This window comes from Fringilla coelebs (assembly GCF_963513975.1).
Source record: "Fringilla coelebs genome assembly, chromosome: 14".
Taxonomy (NCBI): Eukaryota; Metazoa; Chordata; class Aves; order Passeriformes; family Fringillidae; genus Fringilla; species Fringilla coelebs.
Genome location: NC_140040.1, coordinates 7,660,181 through 7,681,056, shown reverse-complemented (window position 1 = coordinate 7,681,056; position 20,876 = coordinate 7,660,181). Strand labels below are relative to the sequence as shown.

At 43.7% G+C, this 20,876-nt stretch overlaps 1 protein-coding gene across 5 annotated transcripts; it reads left to right on the top strand.

Annotated features, from left to right (window-relative positions):
* Positions 1–13: 13 nt before the first annotated feature.
* Positions 14–20,876, top strand: PDPR (pyruvate dehydrogenase phosphatase regulatory subunit). 5 transcript variants are annotated; one of them, XM_084215397.1, is made up of 18 exons: positions 14–75; positions 826–1,125; positions 3,270–3,403; positions 4,383–4,464; positions 4,557–4,720; positions 5,753–5,874; positions 6,666–6,783; positions 8,153–8,302; positions 11,206–11,398; positions 13,152–13,276; positions 14,934–15,089; positions 15,192–15,325; positions 15,712–15,860; positions 17,162–17,274; positions 17,626–17,720; positions 18,344–18,433; positions 18,706–18,888; positions 19,694–20,876. In XM_084215397.1, the coding sequence occupies exons 2-18, from the start codon at positions 899–901 to the stop codon at positions 20,096–20,098; spliced, it is 2,640 nt and encodes an 879-aa protein (XP_084071523.1). In that variant the 5' UTR covers positions 14–75; positions 826–898; the 3' UTR covers positions 20,099–20,876. The 5 variants fall into 5 exon arrangements, with proteins under 5 accessions (XP_084071523.1, XP_084071524.1, XP_084071525.1 ...); XM_084215398.1 differs by having other exon boundaries at positions 56–75; positions 829–1,125; XM_084215399.1 differs by lacking the exon at positions 14–75 and adding an exon at positions 97–433 and having other exon boundaries at positions 863–1,125.

Genomic DNA, 20,876 nt, shown 5'->3' with positions numbered 1-20,876 from the left:
CGCGCAGGGGCGGCTGTCGCGCGGCGGCCGCGGCCGTAAAGCGCGGAAGGTCAGGCCGGCCTCCCTCTGCCCCAGGTGAGCCGGCGCGGCCCCGCCGAGCCCGGCCCCGCTCCGCGACCCCGGCGCGCCCGCCGCCGGCACCGCTCCGCGCCCTCACTGCCCTCCCGGCCGCCCGCAGCGCGGGGTCGGGGGCGCCGGCGGGGGCGAGCAGGCCGAAGCGGGGGCCCCCCGGCCCGGGGCGCCCTGACAGCCCCGTCCCTCAGGCTCCGGGCACGGATCGGAGTCTGCGGGTGGGGGAACCTCCGGTGCTGCTGCTGGGGGAGCTGTCGCAGCAAGGCCCTGGGGTAAAGCTTGGGGTAAAGCTGTTCCCGGAGGGGCCTCTCCAGTGCTCTGTGCCAGTTACTCTGACCACAGACTTCGTTTCCTTCTTCAGGTAAAGGTCTGGCAGCGTTAATAATCAAGCTTATTTGTGCCCTAATTACTTCTGGCTTTCGGAAACATTCCAGAGCATGATCTGTGCCCGGTGGCCGTTTCAGCTCTCTTTGTCACGGTGTGAGAGCTTTTCCACCTTTCGTGTGGTTTTTTGTTCATTGTCAAATTGCACTGTGTCAAAACCGAAGGTGTAATGCTGTGTTCCTATTTCATGATCTAAGTTTAAATCTTAACGGCAAGGTTGTTGTTTCAGGAGTAACTGCCCTCTGGTTTTGTTTGCTCATCAGCTTTCTCATGTCCACTTATACCCGGCACACCACGTGATGTTTCCCGCTGCCAGCCTTGTGTGTAATAAGATAAGGGGTAATGTGAGTCTCATCTTTTCCTTCCTAGAAGGAGTGGTACTGAGGTAACGTCTGAACGCATCTAGGTGGTGCTTTAGGAAAAGTGACAAAGAGCAGCCGGGATGTTTCTCCGATTGCTGTCCGATATCCAGTGGCGGGCAGCTCACCCGAAATGGAGGAAGATGACCAGCTCCCAGCGAAGTACCTCCACCACAGCAGAGCCTCACCCGGTTTCCCTGCCAGCGCAGGCACAGGTTGTCATCTGTGGTGGTGGAATCATGGGTACCTCTGTGGCCTATCACCTTTCCAAGATGGGCTTTAAGGATATAGTCTTACTTGAGCAGGGCAGGTAAGGATTTCTGGTTAAAAACCCAACAAAGCAAGACTTCTGTGCAGAACAATATCTGCTGTAATGTGTTATTTCTATCTCTTCACCTTTTCCCTGGGGGAAATAAGGTTACACAGAACATTAATACACTTACTGCCCTTTCCCAAGCACAGGGCTGCTCTGCAGGGTGAAGAGTATCCCTTGTGTGATTGTGGTGGGGTAGCCATAGCTCATGGCCAGACTGCCACGCAGCCATGCAAGACAGAGAGAAATTAGGCTGAGAGAACTTGTGGACCAGGATAAAGATTTGAAGATTGTACTGCCATAGGCAAAACAGATTTATCCTAGGGAGAATTAATGTAAAATAATGATTTTATTTAATGACAGTTACAATAGATTCACGTGGTGAGAAACAAAAAACAAGCATTAAAACACCACCTTTTTTTTCTTCTACTTCACTCCTGCACTCCAGGGTCTTCTGCCTCCCCACAGTGCCCTGAGCATCATGGGGGTGACACAGTGGGGTGTGATCAGTACTGGGCTCCAGTGAGTGTTCTGCTTGTGCTGCAGTTCCCATCAGGAGAGCTCTACTCTGATCTGGGTTTTCCATGCACAGTTCCTTTGGGAGATATCTAGCTGCTCTGCTGTAGTCACAGGTGACCATGTAAAACAACGCAGCTGGCAAAGACGATGGACCATTTTAAAAGAACTAAAAATCCACGTTACTCCTGCAGCCCCTGTTGACCTCTCAGAGCAGGATGCTGTGTGTGTCTAAAGCATTACACAGCCAGCAAAGCTCCAGAGATTGCAAGAGGTTATAAGCAGGGATCACTAAAACATCGCCCTGTAAGCTGGTTAAATGCTCAGATTATCCACTTTGTTGGAGGATTTAGTGCCTCTATAAAATGGCCAAGGCTGTTATGGTTTGGCTGAGCAGAAGTGCCGTCAGTGAGTTTGGTCAGCTCTCTGTAGCAGAGCACATAGTTCCTGTTGAAAGCTGTGCATCCCCACATTTCCCCTGTTGTTTTAGATGTCCATTTCTGAGGGTCGTTTGTGGTGTTTAATTAAGCATTTTGGGGATCCTGGGCATGAGACACCACTGAGACTTTAAGGTTTGAAGAGGTGTTTATTGTAGCAGCTTCTAATGCCCTAAATAAGTGCTGGACTGTATATTTATCATCTACTTTAGAGCTTCCCACCTGATACTGCCTTCAGGAATAATTAGCTGTGGTTCCTGGAGTTTGTGTGGCTGGGAGGCAGCAGGTTCTTTCTAGCTGCAAAGAAAAGAAATTGGGTGTTCTTATCTGAGACCTTGTGAGTGTGGTCATTCTGAGCAAAGTGGGGTGCTGGGCTGTGTTTGCAAGGGAATATAATTTTTGCTAGCTTGGAACAGGGTTTGAACAGCCCATTAAAGATCTGCAGTGAATTAAGATGCTGTGTAGGCTCAGTCTGTGCATGCTCAAGGAGAAGGAGGAATATTGCAGTAGCAGAAATGTCTTATGAGGAGCACAGCATGGCAAGACTGTGCTTCTTCTCTTTGGGTTGTCGTTGAGTAGGGATGTAGCAAATACTCCTTACCCAATTGAATCTTAGGTTGAATTACTGAGAGAATATAGACATGCTGGGCTGAAAGCAGTTGTGTCAAATGGAGAAACGCAGGATGGCTTCAGCAGCAGCAAAGGTAACTTGGAATTGTTGTGGAAGCAGGCTGCAAGGGAGATGCTTAAATCTAATTGCCTTGTCTTCCCCTGTCCATGCTGCATGGAGTTGTGTAGGTTTCTGTCTCTAGAGCAGCTCTTCACCAAATAGCTCAATGGTTTAGGGACAGTTTTAGAAGGGATAAGAAACATGTGTCTGTCTATGGCAGTTGTTACAGGGTGAGAGGGATTGCCCATACTGTAATCTTCAAAGATGCAAAACTCAAAACCAAGGTAATTTTGTTAAAGAGAAATTGTCTTGGAATGCCATGTGTTTTCAAAAGTGAGTGAAAGGAATATTATTCTAGAGGTTATGTCAGTCCTGCATCATCCAAGTTAGTGTTGTTCTGATGTGTTTGTGGGACAAGTTGCTGTGGTTTGTGCTGCCAGTGGAGCTGCTGGAGCAGCCTGGTGTGGAGTGTGTACCTGGCAGCTGTATGAGGCCCTTCTCTGCACCTTCTCCTGCAGGTTGGCTGCTGGCACCACTCGCTTCTGTGCTGGCATTGTGAGCACAGCCAGGCCCATGTCCATAGAGCTGAAGATGGCACATTATTCAAACAAGCTCTACCAGCAGCTGGAACAGGAGACAGGAGTGCAAACAGGTACTGAAAGTGTCGTCATGGAGTAATCTTTGGAAAACTGAAGTATTGACACTGAAATATGTGTAAATGAGCAACAAAACCACACTGACTTTGATTTTACAGCATCTTAAGGCTTGAAAGTCCTGTTCAAAAGCCATACATATGGACCTGATCAGATGCAAAGTGATGTCACAAGTGTAATCAGAATGGGGGGAAGAATATCAGATGGGCAAACTGAAGGCAGACTACCTGCAAATTGTGGCAGTTTGCATGTTGTCTGTAACTTGGGCAGACAAGGGAGATTTCACGAGGACATGGAAAATATATTGCAGTGACTGGAGCAAGTTGGCCTGTTCTGTGCACTGATTCACTCTCAAAATGAAAATGTGGTTAACAGGAGCACTGAAGCATAGGCAAAACTGTGTCTCTTACTGCAGTCTAGACCTGGAAATAACAAAAAAGATTATGTTTAAATTCTCCCTCCAAAATGTATGGGCATGTACCTGATAGGAAGAACTTGATCACTAAGAGTTTTCTTCTGATAAGAACTTGTCATGTATGTCAGACAAATGAATACCTCAATAGAGGTTCATAACTATGCCTGCAATTAAGATAAAGACTAATTTAGTGCAGGTGTTGGAGTGATATAATATCTGCTTTTAGTTGTTGAAGTTTTATTCTTTTGAGTAGTCATTAGATCACTTTTAACTTCTTTCTCTTTTAATAGCTACCATGTGTGAAATTCAGGTGTTTTTTTTATAAACAGGAGTATATGAAGTAGAAAGAGACGCAAAAATTAAATTGTTTTTTTAAAAAAGTTCTCTCATGCACTTTTTAAATACTAGCTCATAAGTGTTTAAAGTTATTTGAGGATGTGGGATTTCCAGGCTCCTGAGTAGTGGAAGCAAGAAGTCTGCAATTATATTAAAGCAGTGAGTCTGAGATGGAAAGGAATTCAAGATGCTGTCCAAATCTGACTTGACTTTGGTCATTGTCATAGGGTACATGAAGACAGGCTCTATTTCCCTGGCTCAGACTCAGGACCGACTGATCTCTCTGAAGCGCATTGCTTCATCGCTGAAGTACGTATGAGCAGGAAATACAACTCAGCTTCTGTGTGCACCAGCTCTCCTGCAAGACAAATGACATTGTGTTTCTTGTATTCTTGTGGCAGTGTAATGGGAATACCATGTGAAATTATCAGCCCAAAGAAAGTGTTACAGCTCCACCCAATGATCAACATCCATGACCTTGTGGGGGCCATGTATGTGCCAGAAGATGCACTCGTGTCGTCTGCCAATGTGAGTCTGGCTCTGGCAACTGCTGCCTCACGGAATGGTAGGAGCTTTTTTTATCTATAGAGTGCTCTCCTGCATGATAGCTATGTTCTGCATCTCTTTTGATATTCTAACTGAGCACTGAAGACCAAAATTCTGTTATTTCTTTGAAGTTCAGATTCTTTAAACCTGTTTATTTCTGAAAAAGCAGGCTGATTTTTTTTAAATAACATTTTTCTTAAATAACGTTTTAAACATTTTTTTTAATGTGCTGAATGTTTACAGGTTTCCTGGGATAGTTCAAGCACCTGTTTGATGTTTGTAGTGGTTACATATTTACACCTGTTTGTTGTCCGTAGTGGTTACATATTTCTCTGAAAAAGCACACACTCTTTCCTTCCTAGAATTGACTCATAATTACACATCAAAATAGTTAATTACCTACAAATGAAAGAGTGGCTGAGCCTTGTGGAGTATTTAATTGAGCACATATGCTTTGGAAATAGGTTTGGAACTCTATTAATAAACACTGTTTGACCAGTGTGTGGTTTAAAAGTAGAGGGAAACGTTAAATAAGATAACAGGAAATAAAGGTCATTAAGGATGAAAGTCCATCAGATCGGAAGAAGCTGCTTAGGAAGATAGCTCTCAGTTTCTTTTAGTCCAGCTTGATTGCATACTGCTTATTGATTTTTTTCCCCACAAAATTAAGAGAACCAGTCATGCCATCTGAAACTACAAATTTGTTGCATAAAGGAATTGTAATAGAAAGAAGTCCATAGCTGAGACTTTTTTTTTCCTTTTTTTTTTTAATGTTGTTGATACTTGGGGTCTATTTATCACCCAGATTGTCACATGGGAAGAAAAACTGTAGCTCTTCACAGTCTCAGCCTGTACAATTTGTACAGCCTGTACAAATTGTACATGATGTTTTACAAATAACAGGGTTTTGCTTAAAAATTACCAGGTCAAGAATAGAAATTTTGTCTCCAAGAGAAAATAAGCATTTTGGTTGAGCATAAGGGTTTAAAGCCAGCAGTCTGACACATTAGAAAGAAGGCTGGTGGCATAGTGACTTTGTGATCCACTCCAGGTGTCCAGATTCACGAGCGGACGACTGTCAGTCATGTCACAATCCAGAAGGGCCGAGTGACTGGAGTTGAGACTGACCGAGGGCGGATTCAATGCGAGTACTTCGTCAACTGTGCTGGCCAGGTTGAATTATTCAAATTTTTTTCCTGTTTCTCTTGGTTAAGAATACATGCACTTCCCTCTGGTTCTTTTTTTTTGTTTTGTTTTCTTTTTGGGTTTTTTAATGGCTTGTGCTTTGGCTTGGTTTGCTGGAGTAGATCAAATTATGTTACTCATCAGCTTATCCCAGCAGGATAAGGAGGAGTGAAGGAGGAAAAGCAGTGCTTGCCATTTGCAGTGCACCAAAGGCTGGGTGTTAACCTGCTGAGCAGTACCTGCAGCTTGTTGGTACAGCTCTGTCCATGGTCTCTCTCTGCTGGGAGGTTCGCCCTTCTGACAGTGCTTTGGCTGTTAGGGAGACCTTCTCTCTCACTTCCCTCCTGAAAAATTTGTTTGCTTTTACTCCTTAGTGTCATGTTTTCTCTGCTAGAAAGTACACCTGACAATTGCAGTTTCTCAGCTAGCAGCTGTCCCCCTCGTTATTAAAAGGTGTTAGTTCAGGCATCTAAATGCTGACTATTCTGCTTCTGGGTACTGAACCTAATACTGATTTTGGTCTACGGATCTTATTTTGCTTTTATTTTGTAAACTGGTACTTCTTAGTTTTGAGTTGGGGCCCCACTTTTCTAGTCTTTATCCGAAACAGTTCAAATTCTAAGAAAAAAGAAAAAAGTCGTGTCTGTTTAATGTCCCGCGGTCTGAACCAAATCTTGGTCTTTTATGAAAGCAAAATCAGAGAGGTCCTTATGTCCTGTTTTTTTCCTGAAGCTGTTTTTTTTTCTTTTCCATTCTGACCTGCACTTTTTTGATTTCAGTGGGCCTATGAGTTGGGCCACTCTGGGGAGGAACCAGTCCATATCCCAGTCCATGCCTGCGAACACTTCTACCTCCTGACACATCCTTTGCAGGAGCCTCTGTCGAGCAGCTTACCAAGTAAGGATTCTTCAGCTCTTCTCACTTTTCTTGGTGAATTATACCTGCCTTTCCAAGGTGACCTGTATTTTGTGACCAAAAGGCCAACCTCGGGCTATCGGTCCTCAGCTCATTTGGGATTGTGAAGTCCTTCTCTCTGAATTGCTTTGAATATCCTTTTTCAGTGGTAGAAAGAATATCTTTCTTTACTCTTGGGGAAAGAAAATTACTTTGAAATTTCATCAGCTTAGCAGGAGAATGACCTTGACTCTAGCTCGAGTAGTAGTTGTGTCTGAGTCTTGGATTGTTGCATTTCTGGGCTGGAGAGTGTGCTAGCCTTGGCACTATGTTTTCCTTGCAGGCTGCTGGCCCCAAATGGCCCATCTATTCCTTTCCTCCAACTGAAGCTAAGGCTTTACAATGGCATTTACATGTCTATGAGCTGTAGGGGCAACCAAACACTTGAGGTAATTGCTCCTCCCCCATGTTCTGGCTTTTGGATCTCTTAAAAAAAGGCCTTTGTGTTTGAAAACTGTGGTTGAGAAGTAGAAAGCTTTACTTATTTATTCTCAGTTGTTACCAAGATTTTCTGCTTCTAGTGAGTAATGTATACACTGTCCAGGGAATTGAGATCTCTGGATGGAGTCCAAGTGCTTCACTTTTATTTGACAAATTAAAGCCTCTGTGTGTAGATATATATAGATAGATGTATGTATGTATATATTCACATATATGTATTCTCCACTTTTCTGACCATGGCAAAAATTGCTGTGGAGCATGTCAGGTGGAGTAGCATAAATACTTCAAGTTGGCACACTACCAGTGTAAAGAGCAATCCAGTCCTGACTGCTTGTCCTCACCCCAGTGCTGCCCATCTTCTTTGTGCTGGTAGCTGCAGTAAACTGGATCTGTTACAATTTAGCTGTTCTTAGAATAGGAAGAGAAAGAGGGGCAGGGCAGGACATGTCTTGGTGGAAGATCTGGTCTTGGGTGCCATTTCAGTGGAACTAAGGCAATATAATAGCTTCTCAGTGCCACAAGGATTCTGAATCCCTCTTGTGTCCTCTCACTCCTGGGAACACTGTCCTGCTGGCTTGGGGCTCCCCAGGTTTAATTCAGTTTACTGTGCTGTCCAGAAGTTAATGTCATGCATGGCCGTGGTGGGAGCTAATGGTTTAATCTAAACTGGCTCACCAGGGTGTCACATGAGAATCAGAATGGTGTGACAGCGTGGGGCTGGGGAACTGAGACTGTCCCTTCTCATGCTGGGAGACTGCTGGCTTGGCCTGGCGTGTCACTAGCCCTCCGTCATTGGTGTTTGTGGGGCAACAGCCTGAGACAGATATCCCTTCTCTCAAATCCCTTCTCACATCTTCTCTTCCCTCTGCAGCTATTGTGGACCCCGATGGCAGGATCTACATACGCAACTGGCAGGGTGGCATCCTCTCAGGAGGCTTTGAGAAAAACCCCAAACCTCTCTTCACAGAGGGACGGAACCAGCTGGAGATCCAGAACCTTCAAGAAGACTGGGATCATTTTGGTATGTTAGGGGATAAATGTTCCCACAGCAGTAAAACACGTGCCTTCAGCAGAAGGCAGAGTTCACAGCAGTGCCAGCTGTCATTGATCTGTGGGAAAGATGAATGTTCTCTCAAATTCACTCATTTCTTCCATTTTCTGAAAAACCCTTTACCAAGGGCTGCAGTACCTGAAGGGAGCCTACAGGAGAGCTGGAGAGGGACTTCTGACAGGGAGTGCTAGAACAAGGAGGGCAGAATTAGAATTAATAAGAATTCTTCCCTGTGAGAGTGATGAGGCAGTGGCCCAAGTTGCTCAGTGTTTAAGGTCAGGTTGGATGGGACTTGGAGCAACCTAGTGGAAGGTGTCCCTGCCATGCTGGGGTTGGAATGAGATGAGCTTTTAAGTCCCTTCCAACCTAAACCATTCCAGGATTCTATGATTCTGTGATATCTGTGTAATGTTTAAAAACACCCTCTAATCTTCAGCATGTATTACCTTCCTCTAGAGCAGCAAGGTACTACATCAGCTTCCCAGCACTGTTCTTCCATTTCAGTTGTTGACTGTCAGTGCCACATGCTGCTCCTCTTGTGACACAGTAGATCAACACTGTTGACCTGCCACATAGCTGTGGTATTTTGTTTCTGCAGCTCTCTTCATCAGGGACTGACAAGTGCATTTCTATCAGTGGCAGTTGCTTTGTGGACAGAAGTCGGTGTTGTGGCTTCCGAGACTTTGTCCCACCATTGACAGTAGTGTATTATATTCCAACTCTTCTGTCTTTCTCTTCTCATTTTATTTGATTCTGACTTTATATTCTGCATGTATTTTTATATGGAGGGCTCTTTCTCTAGGAAAGAGAATAGCATGGTCTGTGAGTCCCTTTCTTCCCCAACCACTCCTGCCTCTTTGATACCTGGTAAGTTGGTATGTGCCCTCTCATCTTCAAATTTGCCTTATATTCAGGAATCCAGCTTTCCCTTCTATCAGACTTCTCTGCATCCCTTGTGAATACACATGCCTCTGTGACCCTTGGCATGGATGGAATTTCAGGGATTTCTTTCTGCAGTCATAATATGTTCTTCCAGCTGTGCTTCAAGTTAAATTGAATAATTTTACTTCTATTTCGGAGAGACACCATACTGATACTATAAAAGTTTAAACTCCAGGGGGTGAAGCCAGGATGGGGTGCTGTTTTGTGTTGGCATATGCTAAAGGTTTTTAGATCCCTAGATGCCTAAAGACGTGCTTGAAGATATTAGCTTCAGTAATGAGTTGCTCAAGCTCTGCACCCACTTCATTTTCGGTTTTCATTTGGATAAAATGAAAAGGCACTGCTTGCTGCCCCCCCCAGATTGCCCAAGCTTCTGAAGCAGCTGCATGCTATGTTCCAGCTTTGCCCTTTTATCCGTTCGAATGTGCTGAACAGTTGAGCAGAGTCAGAGCTAACTCAGGCAGTATTTGATCCTTTTCTAGGGCCACAGTTCCTGGGGTTTGAGCTCTTGTATTACTGCTTTGATCTTTGTCATTGGAACACCTTTTGATTTTAAAATAGTCTGTGGAGTTGCTTAAATTGGACTGGGTACGAGAACAAATCTAGCACTGATCTCTCTTTTCATCAATAGAAAAATAGCCTGTAACACCAGGCTCTCATTCTGGAATTCTAGTGCTTGAGAGAGGGAAGAGAAAGAACGAGTCAGTTCTGTTTGTAGCTTCTTAGGTAATGTGAAATCTGATTATTTTACTGCTTGTGCATAAAGTGTTCTTAGGGATGAATCTTGAGGGCTTTTATCTGGAGTACTAAGCAGAGGCAACTTTAGGGCAACAAAAGCCAAGTAGATATTCTACCCATTTATTAATGCTCTCAAATGTCAAACTGTGAAGAGTTGCCAAAGGACTTTTCCAGCATGACTGGGCAATGAAGCAGCGAGGAAATTCAATGAGGATAAATGTGAAGTGACGCAAATGCATGGGTGTGTGTGGGGATGGTCTTCTTTTTCACCGTGTGACATGATGGGCTTTGAACAGACCTTGGGGGGTTCTGTTAGTTCAGTGAAGACATCAGTGCAGCAGGGTCAAAGCAAAAGACAAGTTAGAAATTACTGGGAAAGGAGCAGAACACACAGTTCATTATGGAACACTAAATCCTTCTTTTGCCAGATGCTAGTTCTTGTCCTAGGCTCCCTGTTTCCAGAGGGTATCATAGGACTGGAGAAGGTCTGGTGGAAGAGCAGCAAGAGACTTATCAAAGTTTGGAATAGTTTCCAGGAATGGAGTGACTGAGTAGACTGGGGAAAGGACATGGCAAAAGGGAAATAAACAGAGGTCTAAGAATCTGGAATGAGATAGGCTGGAAGGGGGATTCCTGACCTCTGTTTCTTCTAATGCTCAGAGGCATAAAAAGAAATTGAGTGTGAGCTTTAAAACAAAAGGCGGTGATTTCTCATACAGCAGATTTTAACACATGGGACTCCTTGTCTGTGTCTGTTGAATTTTTTCACAAGGCTGGGAAAGACTGGTCTAGTACTTAAGAGAGAGACCAATTTATGGGTTCTAAATGCAGAAAAATATACCAAATTTTTAGGAAATCCTCTGAGCTGATGATAGGTGGAGGCTGGTAGAGTGCATGTGACAAGCATCCTATATATTTGCCTGTTCATACTCCTCACTATGTATCTATTTGATGTCTGTTCCTATTTCCCAAACAAAACTGAACAATGCTCTTGCACTGTTGAAAATAATACTGGGCTCTTGGTCTGGATCAATATGGCTGCTTTTATTGTATGCTGTGTGATCCATTTTGAGTAGTGTAATTCCAGCAAGTAAACCATTTCTCCTGTGACTATCAAAACACAGAAGCAGTTTCCATCTGAAGCAGCTGAAATGTGTTGAGACTATTTTTCTCTTTATTGTCTTGGGTCCTAGGGCCACTTCTGAGTGCCCTCCTGCGCAGGATGCCGGGTTTGGAGGCTCTGCAGATCATGCAGTTGGTGAATTGCCCAGAGTCCTTCACCCCAGACATGCGATGCATCATGGGAGAGTCACCCACTGCACGAGGCTACTTCGTTCTGGCTGGCATGAACTCAGCTGGCATCTCCTATGGTGGGGGAGCAGGCAAGTAAGTGGTCTATCACTGTTGTGTGTGTAAGTAAGGCTTTAACCAAGAGACTGCTCAGATGATCCTCCTGTGTAGAATGTTCTGGTTGGTATTTGTCATCTCCTCTGACAAAGACTCCTCTTTCATTTCTGACTCAAGTGAAGGAGAGGAGCAGTTGCTGTTTTCTAACTATCTTCTCCAGTGTCTTTAAAACTTGTGTTGGATTCTCCTCCTGTCCTGCACATCTCTCTTCTGGCATCACATCTCACTAAGCAGCTGGGGATCAAGTAAGCTTCATTAAAGCTATGTCAGAGAAGGTTTAGGTTGCATATTAGGAAAAGGTTCTTCACCCAGAGAGTGGTTGGATACTGGAACAGGGAGTTGGTCACAGCTTCAAGCCTGCCACAATTGAAGTGTTTGAACAATGGTCTCAGGCACCTGGTGTGATTCTTGGGGTTATCCTGTCCAGGGCCAGGAGCTGGACTCAGTGATCCTTGTGCATCTGTTCCAACTCAGGATACTCTGTGATTCTATAACTGGTATGATTTTTTTAAACTACCACTAAGAGATAAAAACTTAGCAAAGTATATATTCCCTCATCTCCTGTGCTTCATGATCCCCTTTATCATTTGATTGAAGTCTTTAGATCAGTCAAGTTGATACAGCAGTAGATTCCTGTGAAAGCAGTGTGAATATGTTGCTGATGAAACACCATATATGTGATGCCAGTGCTGACAGTAGTTTCAGACTGTCCCCTGCAGTAAGCTAGGGGTGTAATAATTTCCCAGTAAAATCCAGATCCTGTGTTAATGCAGATTCTTAGACAGGCATTTAAGTGTGGTCTCAGCAGCAAAGTTGCTGAACGATCATTTCTCCCTCTGACTGCCATTTAATTTTGGTGACTGAGCATTCCTTCTGCCACACAGCCTTCTTAAAAGACTGCTTGTTTTTCATGCTGGTGTCAGTATTTGCATTTGTCTTCACTAGTTTATATCTATTGTCTAATAATTTAACTCACCAGAGAAACAACTCATAATTATTTTTTTGTTGTCACATGAAATAGAGAATCTTTTCAGTGAGGTTCTCTTAAGAATCAAAGTCATTTCTGAAGGTAAAAGCACTGTTTGTTCATTTGTTGCTACAGCCCCAAAATAAACACCTTAGCTTGCAAATGTAACTTTTCATGACCAGTTCCAAACACCTTTGTTTTGTTGTCTACTGGCTGTGAACAGAACCTTCTGCTCTGCTCAATTCTGAGTTGCCTGTGTCCATTAGCTCTGGAGAATGCCTTCCTCCTTCGCTGCTGGAAGTGTGGCTAAACATAACTTGGCTGGCACCTCATGCTAAATGAATGCTGTCACTGGTAGTTTGGGGCTGAGCCTACACCAGGCAATGAGAAATGAGAAAGCAGAAGCATTAAACTCTGTGTGAAATGTATTTGCACCTCCTTTTGTATCAGAACACAAGCATTTGACACAGTGTCAGCCAGGTTACCTGTCCAGGCTCTGGCTTCATTTAGCACATGTCCTGAACTTCCTGCTGCCCTGTATGTTTCATCCCCATGGGCAATTAGTAATTTGGAAATCTGGGGGATGCATTTTATAAAGGGAAACTCTCCAGATTCTGTGTTTAGAATACCATGTTGCATGTCTTCTCTCACTATTGTAAGAAATTCTCAAGTTCAAACTGCTTTCCTTCTGACCTCAAAGCTACACTTTTTCCCTTGACACATTGGCTGATATCTCAGTCTTTATGTCTTTATTTCTTCCATCAGGTACCTGGCAGAGTGGATAGTAAATGGGTATCCATCAGAAAATGTCTGGCCCTTGGATCTGAAACGTTTTGGAACCCTTCAGAGCAGTCGCACTTTCCTCCGTCACCGTGTGATGGAAGTCATGCGTAAGTGAGGTCTCTGCATTTAGCTCTGGCCAGGCTGTCCAATGTTTTGCCCTTTGCTACACTGTCTCTCCTCTGCTATCACTCTGAGAAACATTTTCCTTCTTCCTGACCTTCTTCCTGGCAGTGCAGCCTCTTCCCAAGAGAAAGGAAAGGATGAGGGTTTTTTTGGTACCAGCATTCTTATTAACTTTTCTAAAAAAAAAGCTGTTGGTACCTTGCTCTCTCCTATTTCTTTGCTTTCCCTCTGATATAGGGAAATTTGTATGTATCTCTGTAGGACTCCAGCCTAAAAAAGCAATGCCAAGGTCTTAACTGGGAATGTTACACTGTCTCAAAGATTGTTATTCTTTGCACATCATTACAGCGTAGAAATACCTTCACTTCCAATTTATGGCTGGGTGACCCAGTTATCTTGCATAATTCAGGAAGTCTTCGTAGACATACTGCTTTCCCCTGTCAAAGTTTGTGATAAATACCTTGCAGAAGAGATTAGAGATGCCATTTCTCTTGTCTAAAGCCATGCTTTGTTTCCTCCTGTTGTTTGAATATCTGTCATATTGTCTGAATATTGCGGATGACTTCTTTTCAAGTTCGAAATAGAAGTGTGAAGTGCTCCACAAGTTGCATAACAGGAACAATTACTTGAATATCAAGTCTAAACTAAAAACATATGTTCGGGTGAAAGCAGAGAAGCTGGGTAAACCTCTTAGCCCTGCTATATTTGGGGAATAAAAATCTTATGCTGCTTTGACCTTCTTCCCAGAAAAAAAATCACTTTATACTCTGGTCATTATTCTGCAGTTGCTTTCCAGTATAAACCTCAGTTCTGATAGCTACAGTATCCCTCTAGTTTTTACAGAGTGAACAATGCATTCCCTTTTTCAAGTGTTACATTCCCTTTCTTATCTAGTCTTCTCAATACCCTCTCTTTCAGGAGTACCAATTTGAGATATTGCCAATAAATTCATTAAATTGTTAGCTACGAGTTAGAAATTATGGAAGTGTTCAGTAAGAGTTAGTTGGCTTATCTTCCATTTTAAGCAGTTTCTGACCTAGGTAGAATCTTAATATTTATAAAGTAGTATTCAAGCATCCTTAAGTTATTACTCTGCACTGATAACTAAAGTGGATGCTTAATGTTTATTAGGGTAACTTGTTTTCTAAATAAAATTATTCTATTCTAGCTGAACAGATAGAGAAGCCATTTGGAAAAGCTTCAATGATTACAAAAGGCTGAATTGCCAGTATTTAAGAAGGCAAATGAGATGGTCCCTGTAGCTATGTTCTCTCTACCCCAGCATTAGCATTGTCAAAATATCTGATATAGTGCACTGCCAGGGAAGAATCCTGCATAATTAATGCTAGTCAGCATGACTTCATGAAAAATAGAGTTTTTGTTATCTTGCAGAATTGTCATGAGACCCTAAGTATCTATAAATATAAGTGTTCTGTGCAAATATTGTTACTCTGATTTTGAAGAGCTATAAATGGATCAAAACGGATTTGTGGATTTCCAAAGGCAGGAAGACGAAGGTTGGAACTGTTTTGAGGGAGTTTTATTAATGGTTCAGATATTAATAAGTACTGATTATCTGGAAGAAAAGTTTAGATAAAGGTAATCACTTTGCCTAATAAAGGATCTTTATGACCATTGCAGCCCTCATGTATGATCTGAAAGTTCCCCGCTGGGACTTCCAGACTGGCAGGCAGCTGCGCACTTCACCGCTGTACGACCGCCTGGATGCACAGGGAGCCAGGTGGATGGAGAAGCATGGATTTGAGAGAGTCAAGTATTTTGTCCCACCTGGGAGTGGTGAGATCGTGTTTTCCTCTGCCTAGTGCTTCCCAATTGGTCTCTGTAAGGTCTTAATTCATCCAGTCTATTAATCTTTCCTTCGATTTTTCTTTGTGTTAGATCTGCTGGATTTGGATCACAGCAAAACCTTTTACAAACCAGACTGGTTTGATATTGTGGGTTCTGAAGTCAAGTGCTGTAAGGAAGCAGTTTGTGTTATTGACATGTCATCTTTTACCAAGTTTGAAATAAGTGTAAGTACCTAGGAAGGGACCACCTGATAGAGGTGACCTTTAGTTTATTATTGCCTGTTTTTGCAAAAAACTCTGTGTCCTATTGAGGATAGATAGAGGAAGTCACACTGTATGCCTAAATTCAGGTTGTACCACAGTATTTAGCACAGGTTGGGTTTTGTCTGTTAAGGGCCCAGTTTATAGAAATATCAGCTTAGTCTATACATAGAATTTTGCCTCTGACACTATGGCACTGTTGTATCCTGTTATGCTCGGGATGTCAGTGTCACAATGATCCCAAATTGAGATAATTTAGGCCAGGATGTTGATACGATCTTAAGCTGCCCCAGTGGATTTGTTTTGTTCAGGCAGCTTGTCTGACTTTCTCTTCCTTTTGATTCATGTAGTCCACCGGAGACCAGGCCCTGGAGAATCTGCAGTATCTCTTCTCAAATGACCTGGATGTGCCAGTTGGGCATGTTGTGCATACAGGAATGCTTAATGAGAAAGGAGGGTATGAGAATGACTGCAGCATAGCCCGGCTCAGCAAGCGCAGGTGGGTGTGCAGACAGCATCTTTAGCCATCACCCTTTTGGTGTTTGAGCCTTTAAGGGCTTCTTCATGAAAACCATAAACTTTCATCACCACCCTGAACTAAAAAGTCTCACTTCTCCACTAGTATTCCTAATTCAGTAACTCAAGTGAAAGGGAGCTTCTGAACTTAAAAACATTGGGGAAAATAAGCCTTTTTCCAGGATTACAGATGAAAATAGATTTCTTCAAAATGTTAGACCTTTAGAAGTTTAATTTCTTAATTGAGATACAAATTGTTTTTAGCAGTCACTGGAGTTTATTAATTTAGGTCACCATTTAAAGTGCAAACTCCTGACCCATGTCCTTACTGGAATTGCACATTGAAAATACTGCTTTTTGATTATTTCAATTTTCATTGCAGTATATGTATAGACTGCAGAACTAATTCTTAGTTCTGCAGTCTTTTATCATTCTTTTGTGCTCTCTCTTGCAAGCTGACATGATCACAGGATTTTACCATTAGACTCACCAGTTTGGGCTCTCTTTGGCATCCGATGAAAAGCTTTCTCATTTTTAAGAACTTCATAGCCATGTCCCAGCTGAGTGTTGGATGTATTTTTCTGGATGGTTTTCTGTTTGTGTTTTCACACTCTATTGGTGTGAAAGCATTTTGTTGCTTCTCTTTCAATTAGAAACAGCTTTTCTTTCTCTTCCACTTCTGCCTGCATTCATGTTTTGCTTGAAAGTATTGTTCTCTCTGTGAAACCAGTAGCTTCCCTTCTTGCCTAGTGATTTCTGCAGATGTTGATGTACTTTAACTCACACTTTGTATCAGACACACACACAAGCAGCTCATTTTCCCATATCAAGTGGAGTTCTGTTTTTGGAAACTGTTAATAATAACCACCATTGTGTGTGAAAAGACTTCTGCTGAAACAAGAAATTGCTGTGTGAACCATCTCTACTCTGATTGTCAGAGTAAAGAGAATCATTGGTGGTGAAAAGCTGCAAGCCGCTTCTGCAAATCAGTTGTGACCTTTGAGATAGTCTGTCAACTTCCTGCAGAATTCCCTGTGTTCTACATCTAGTCACTTCTGTTCGCCAGACCACTGGTAATACTTGAAGTGGGGGATTTCTTTTCATGACAGATGTAATGGCATTGATCCAGAGATTTGAGCTGTGGTTTTCACAAACCAGCTTGTTTTGGTCTTCTGTTAGCTTGGAAACTGCTGAATGGCATGAGCAGTTGATGAATGAAGAATGAGCTGATTCACTTCGTGGTTGTTCTTTCATTGTTTCTTGGGTTTGATTTGTCTGTTCCAGCTTCTTCATGATTTCCCCTACTGACCAACAAGTTCATTGCTGGGCCTGGCTGAAGAACCGCCTGCCTGATGACAGCAACCTGGTCCTAGAGGATGTGACCTGGAAGTACACAGGTAAGAAATCACTAAAAACAGACCTCCTCAGAGGTCTCAGCTCAAAATCACAAATGGTGTCTCCTGCTGCATGCCAGTTAATTGCGCAAAATGCCTGGAGTTGCGATTTAGTCTCCTCTCCAAACATTTAGATGAAAACAGCAGTTCAGAGACTCTTTTCTGGCAGACCATGAACTAGAAGAAAGCATTCTTTTACTGTGGGCTGTCAGGAGAGAGTTTAATGACTTTCTCCTCTGTTCTTAAATGTAAACACACCTATTGGTTCAATAAGACTTCAGAATTGGAACAGCATGTTAGACTAGGCAAGACTTCTGCAGTCTCATCGTAATGCTGTTTTGTTCCCCTCTTTAGCTCTCAATCTGATTGGCCCCCGTGCTGTGGATGTCTTGTCAGAGTTGTCTTATGCCCCGATGACTGCAGAACACTTCCCCTCTCTCTTTTGCAAAGTGAGTGACTGTGCTTCTGTTCTCACTCTGCTAGGTTTTTCAAAGCATGGGTGGAAGGACAGGAAAAATATTTTGGATAATTGGAGGAGAATTAAGATTTACAGAAAGGTTTACTGCAGTTACTGAGCTAGGTTGGTGAAGAACTCTCTAGGCTCACTTGTCTTTGGGTTGTGTTTGCTAAATATATAGGTGAATATGCATTTGTTTTCAGTATTCCTCTCACTGTAGACTTGTCACCATTTGATATCTTGACATGTTTCATATAATCAATTATGAAGCTGTCAGAGGGGCAGCTGGGAGCGAGGACTCTGACATCATTGTCTCCTATCAACCTGTTAAAAGGCTGAGCAGATAGTTGCTATTCAACTTCTGTCTTGTATCTCGAATACAACCTGTGTCCTGACCTAGTTCCAGGGCTTATTGCCAAGTGTCAAGAAATGACTAACAAGTTTGGATAATGTGACATCGCTATTTGAATTTGGAAATTTAAATTTGTTGCAAGTATGTGCAGGTGGCAAAGGGGAGAGAGGGCTGGGCAGTGGGGATGTGTTATGCATTGTGCTCCTTCTGGATCTCTGTGCTGTGTTCCAGTTTGGATGATTTCACCCCCTCTGATTCTGCAGGAGATGAGCGTGGGCTATGCTAATGGCATCCGTGTCATGAGTATCACTCACACAGGAGAACCTGGCTTCGTGCTTTATATCCCCATAGAGGTAAGAGTGCACTGCAGCCTGAGCTAATTAAAGCAGTTGCTTGCATGCATAAATTGGAAGCACTTTCCAAGTTGACTCCAGGTGATGAGATGTCTGATTTGCACCACAGGAGAGCTGCCTGCAGGCACCAGGGCAAGTTTTTCTGCTTAATATTGTATTCCAGTGGAGCAGAGCCCTCGTGCTTCAGTGGCAGGGGACAGTGACATTCCTGGTGGTGCCAGATGCTGCTGCTCTCTCCTGGTGCCAGTGTGTGTTTCACCCTTCCGTTGCAGTACGCCCTTCACGTGTACAACGAGGTGATGAACATGGGGCAGAAGTACGGCATTCGGAATGCCGGTTACTACGCGCTCCGCAGCCTGCGCATTGAGAAGTTCTTTGCGTTCTGGGGCCAGGATCTGGATGCTTTTACTACTCCTATGGAGTGTGGACGCGAGTTCCAGGTCAAGCTGGATAAGGTACACCACCTTCTGCATGGGGTTTGGTGGGAGAGCAGAACTGAACTGAAAGGCTGCCAGCCAAGCACATGGATGTGTTTTTATGGAGCTGTGTGCAGTAGCTGTAACATATATTCTTGTACTTCAGAAGGCTGCTAGAAATACAAAAATGCTGTTTTCTTCCTTCCTGGGCAGCATTCCCAGTGACCTGTGCCTGATGCTGCTTATGTGTGCAGTGCCCAATGTGGCAGTGGTGCTCTGTACCTTACAGATGCTCAGAATTCTTGTTTCCTCTAAACTTTTTTCCCAATCTGATGAAGCAAAAGACAGCCTGTGCACCCAATGTCATTTAATGATGTTAAATATGAGACTAGGCACCAATAACAGGTGTTCACTATTTTTAATAAAACAGGGGAGTTTGTAGAACAGTGTAGAGTTATATCACACTTTTGTGGTAGTAGGTGCTGTTGCTATCACTGTCTTGTTTTCCTTCTTTCATCTTTGCATGAGCCAAAACAAATGCTTTTATTGATAAAGAAAAGAATGTAGTGACTAAGGATATAAATTTCATATTAGTTACAGTTTCCCTCTGGTTTATAAAGAAGGGTAGACTTCTGGAACAAGAAAAATGCGTTTTAACATCTGGAGCAACAAACATGACAGAAAAGCTATCTGAGCTGGGCTTCTTGTGTATGGAGGCAGCCCATTTTGGTGGGGCATAAGTTCCAAGCGTAAATTGCTCTTGTTGGCAACCTGTTCTGCTGCAGCTCAGCAGCTGCCACACTTCGTGTCCCTCACATCAGCTGATGCTCCCTTTTCCCCACAGGGAATGGAGTTTCTTGGCCAGGAAGTGCTGCTGGAACAGAAGCAGAACGGGGTGTACAAGCGCTTTACCATGTTCATTCTCGAGGACCATGACACGGATATGGACCTCTGGCCCTGGTGGGGGGAGCCTATTTTCCGCAACGGCCGCTACGTGGGCAAGACCACCAGCAGTGCCTACAGCTACACCCTGGAGCGCCACGTCTGCCTCGGCTTCGTGCACCACTACGACGAGCAGACGGGAGAGGAGCTGGTGGTGACAACTGACTTCATCAACCAGGGAGAGTACGAGATCGACATTGCCGGGCAGCGCTTCCAGGCCAAAGCCAAGCTCTACCCCTTCAGCTCCCTCTTCGCACAGCGCCGCCGCAAGGATGAGGTGGAACTGAGTGGCTACCAGAGGGAGTAGTGCTGTGTAGACTAGACCTGCCCCTTGTCCCAAGCTGGAGTCTTCTCCCACCATCTTCTAGCCCTTTCTCCTCGCCTCATATATTTCTTTCTTTTCCTTTCTTGTCCTGCAACTTTTAAACTTTTTCCAGTGTGTTACATTTTGTATATTTTAACACTTTAATTTTCAAGCTTTCCCACCCCTGTCTGTCTCCCTCCTTCAACCCTTGCCAGGCTCCCCAGTGCCCCAGTGGATGAAGCACAGTGCTGAACATGCAGGGATGCCTGTGTAGGAGTGAACCCCACCAAAGGCCCTGGCCTTCTAGTGATGGGAAGGGTTGGGGTGAATCCCTGAAGACTGCGCCCTTCCTCTCTTCTCTCCAGCATAAGGCATGGGACAGCAGGTCTTTGCTGCCTGTGGTTCAGGTGATGGCTGACCTCACCCTGCTCTCCACATACCATGTGTTAGAGGGGTTGTGTGTTGATGCACATGGCAATAGAACGATCAGCTACCTCACTGGCATGAGACAAAGCATTGTGTGAGCACAGCCTAGAGACAGGTTTTGGCGTTGTCCAGCCTGTCACTGCCCTCCTTTGTCCACCACTTTGGTTTTTCCCTAGCGGGGAGTAGATTTAACATCAGAGTATTGAGATGATGGTAGTGTTGGTAAGTGCATTGTTGGTGGGATTGAATTTTTTGTGTGGGGTCACTGAAAGTAAATGGCCTTCTATAAATATAGTCAAAGATCAACATGTGCATTTCACTTCTATAAAGGAATGTTGTTTTTTCTTTTTTATTA